Consider the following 3722-nt stretch of genomic DNA (forward strand, 5'->3'; position numbering starts at 1 on the left):
AAGAAGGATCATGCCTCGAAGCAAGCAGAAGTCATGCTCGCATACCAGGCTGCTCACAACGCCCTCACCTCACGCCGAAGAAGTAGGCTATAAACGCTTCACAGCCCAGCAGCTCTTCACAGCAGCGACTGGTAGTCGTAAGAGAGTCAGTCGAGGGTACGAAGAGTACTCCGGTCTCTTCCCCGCGCCTCTAGTCTTGCCTGGTGATGAGCTGGTGCATGACCCGAAATGCCCACCTCAAAGCTTCAAATCATGGCTGAATGAGCCTGCACGGAATGAAATCACGCAAAGGCGGAAGACAGTGTACGTGGCTGCACCACCGCATCTAAAAGAGGAGATGGCGGGTGTGATGCGTGACTGGACTGCACCGCTGGGTGAGGCCTTGCTTACGCCAAAGCAGGGATTGGTTCAACAGCCGGCAATCGATGGTGTTTTGTCCTATCTATCAGCTTTCTTCCATGGCTTACCTGTCAAGATGTTGGATGATCAGCTGGAATGGTCAGCATGGTCCGAGGACAGTAAGCAGAAAACAGGACGAAAGACCGATCCCTCGGCAGGCCACAGTGCTCCAAGATCAATTGGTCTATCATCGCAGAAGCTCAAAACCACGACTCGGATTCGTGTGCGGCATCTTGAACGAAATGACCACTTCTCTGGGTACAGGCAGCAGCTAAGTCTTGATGACATCCTCGACCATGCGATCGCCATCCTGCCCGAGGATGCGTACTGCTTGATCTTGTTGGTTGATCACGATCTGTACGAGGACGACGATGACGACTTTTGTTGTGGTCGAGCATACGGCGGGAGCCGCATCTGCGTCGTTTCGAGTGCACAATATCAGCCTGCACTTGACGCGTGGCATAGCGGGGACATCATGGATGGCCACTTTTGGCCGGCAAGTCACCGTGCAGACTTCGTTGAGGTTGCTTGTGCGGGCTATCCTAGGACTGCGTCTTCCAAGAAGCGAAAGATGGCAACCCACAGAGAAGGGAAACAATCCGATGAGAAGCGGCGAGGGAATGGTCGATCTGCATCAGATGCGATCATGATCGACTCATCGATAGTCGAGGATGAGGCAAACTATGGCCACCTCACCCCTCTCGAGGTAGCTGTTGCCGCACAAAGTACATGTCTGAAGCAGAGAGGTCTCTCGGAGGTCGAGCTGGGACCGCTGTACCTTCGCCGCCTGTCACTGACAGCTTCCCACGAGCTTCTTCACTGCTTCGGACTGGACCACTGCGTGTACTACGCCTGTGCCATGCAATCGACAGCCTCGATGGTTGAAGATAGTCGGCAGCCGCCTTATCTCTGTCCGGTATGTGAGAACAAGTTAGCAAGAGCAGTATCGAATATCCGAATGCAGGAGGCGCATGCGAAGTCCTCGAGCAATGATTGGTGGCAGGCGAGCGGCATCGTTGATTGGAGGAAAACGAGGAACCAGGCAATTCTTGCGTTTTGTGAGGCGAGAGGCAAGGATGATTTGGGGTTTGCGTCGCTAGGTGCATGGACTAGGAGGGCGCTGGAGGTTGGTGGTGAAATGTTGTAACAGTATCAAAGGACGCATCTCGTGGGCATCTGCAGTCTGATCATAGGTCTGCGCAGTTCGTGGCTTGGAGTCGTAGGAGGTCGCCGATGTGCGGCTGTAAATTTGCTGCAACATGACCTAGCTGGTGTTGACGGCCTGACAAGAATGTAGAGGGTGTGGAATCAATAGCTGTATGTCCCACCGTCAGGCATGCTCCGAGCCTTTTTTCATGGTCGTCGCAGTCTGTGACGGTTTGTTATAGGAACTTTCGCGTGGCGCTAGTTGTGGTCGACCAACAACGAGCGATGGTTTCAACACGCTGACATTTGATGGTTCGGTGAGTCGAGGACTGAAGTACAGGTAAAAGAAGCCGACGTGGTGCTAGATAAGCACCCTTGCACATCAGGATCTTACTTAACACCTAGCTAGTGCTTGGCAGAGCGGCCGCAGTTTCGTCAGAAATACCACAAGCGGCAGCCAGTGGGATTTCGCTTGCGCCGAATGATCCTAGTCTCAGGAAGATCCTGTGGGGGATACTAGTCATAAAGTCGGTAATGATGGCGTCGTAGTGTGCGCGCGGAAATTAGTAGCGCAAGACAGCCTTGCTCAGACGCTGCGCTGGGTCATGTGGCAGGTCTTGAAGAACATGCAATGCAGCAAGGATGGTCTAGGGGGTTGCTGCATGTTTGATTGCGAGCAAAGTGTCTTATCGCCGATACCATACGATGATGGTTTACGGTGTGCGAGGAGATACCGGTGCGTAAAGTGACGCTATGAAATCTCTCCAAGGAAGGACTTGTCCACGGCAATCGAATCTTGAGCTGCACGCGCGTTTCGACACGCACGAGGTGTGCCCGTGGAGAAGCGAACAGTATGCGCTCCAGAATCATATAACGAATCGCACTGGCCGTTCAGTACGACGATACTCATCGTACCTTGTTAGCCACTCAATGGCGAGGTGCATTCGTCTAATTTCAAGGTTTGGGGTACGGTAGAACTGCAGGAACATCAATGGTACAGCATATGGGGTTCATGGAGTGAATGATGGCTGCGGCTTTTGCGACTTTTGCGACACTGTGAGCACGACTAGATTAGGTTACGAGCCTTAGCGGATGGGGAGCACTAAGCCTCTTCGGTCAGTGGCTTCCCCTGTGGCAGGGAGCTCGATCCGACTCGGGACGACGCGTGGAGTTGAACTTTCAAGGTGATGCATGACGAGTGCTTCAGCTCCAGCCTATCTGACCTCAATTCAGTCGTGCGGATTCATCCATGTGATGCTTACATATCTTATGAGAATATCGTTTTTGCACCCATACTTCCCCGTTTCTCGAGACGAGAGAGGTGCATACCGCACCGCCGCATCCCGAAACACGGCAATCTAAGACATGCTGGGCTGAAGAGTACCGGATGGCTGTAAGGCTGTTTTCGGAAATCTTGGGTGGATCGCTCGGTCTTTGTTACCAAGTCTGGATTGCTCCTTGTTGCTGTACTCCTACCACAACGGACGTCCAAGGTTCGACCGTGCATCGTTCGTGCCAGTCCAAGGTTGCTTACTCTATTTTCATCCGAGACGGTCAAGAATCGATCATAGAGACATGTATTGACGGCAGCCTGCAGCCTCTGGGCTTGGCTTGCACCTCATTACGCATCTGTCTCGATCTGTACATGTGACTCGTGCCGAGGGTAAGCGGCTAACGTCTATCCGGACAACCTTGTGCACGAACGACTGGTTCGCTCGGATCCGTTTACCAGATCATTGGGAGGCATGCGGAGCTCCATCACAGACAGATCTTGGAAGCAATGTGATGGATTGTGTCAATGGTGCATATTCCTATGTACGTTCCTACGTACGTACCTACACAGACAGGTCTTTCCCTGTTCGTTGATGACCTCTCGAATGAATTGCATTGCAGCAAGTAACTGCTCTGCTTGCATTTCCCCCACGCTAGCTTTTATCTTGGGCCTTTACCTCACCTAAGATTTATTTGAAATGATGTGCTCATTATTCGTACAGCTTTATATTCGTACAATGAGACGATAGTCTTCTATCAGCTCCATCGACCCCCGGAGTAGGCGTAGGTCATCAGCTGCAGGTACTTCATGCTCCGAAGGGGTGGCAGCTCGGGTTCAGGGTGCCTCCGCGGCAGCTGACCCGTACAGGAAAACAGAGAGTGAACTGAGTCGAGAGTCTGGCAGC

The 3722-nt window shown here is 52.6% G+C and overlaps 1 protein-coding gene across 1 annotated transcript; it reads left to right on the top strand.

Moving 5' to 3' along the window:
• Positions 1–10: 10 nt before the first annotated feature.
• On the top strand, positions 11–1546 carry PMZ80_002178 (uncharacterized protein; the record flags this gene model as incomplete). Its single annotated transcript, XM_064870612.1, has 1 exon — positions 11–1546. One exon carries the CDS (start codon positions 11–13, stop codon positions 1544–1546), a length of 1536 nt encoding a protein of 511 aa, XP_064733065.1.
• Between the last annotated feature and the right edge of the window lie 2176 nt (positions 1547–3722).

Source organism: Knufia obscura (genome assembly GCF_036327395.1).
Source record: "Knufia obscura strain CCFEE 5817 isolate CBS 148926 chromosome Unknown scaffold_2, whole genome shotgun sequence".
In the NCBI taxonomy this organism is placed as follows: domain Eukaryota; kingdom Fungi; phylum Ascomycota; class Eurotiomycetes; order Chaetothyriales; family Trichomeriaceae; genus Knufia; species Knufia obscura.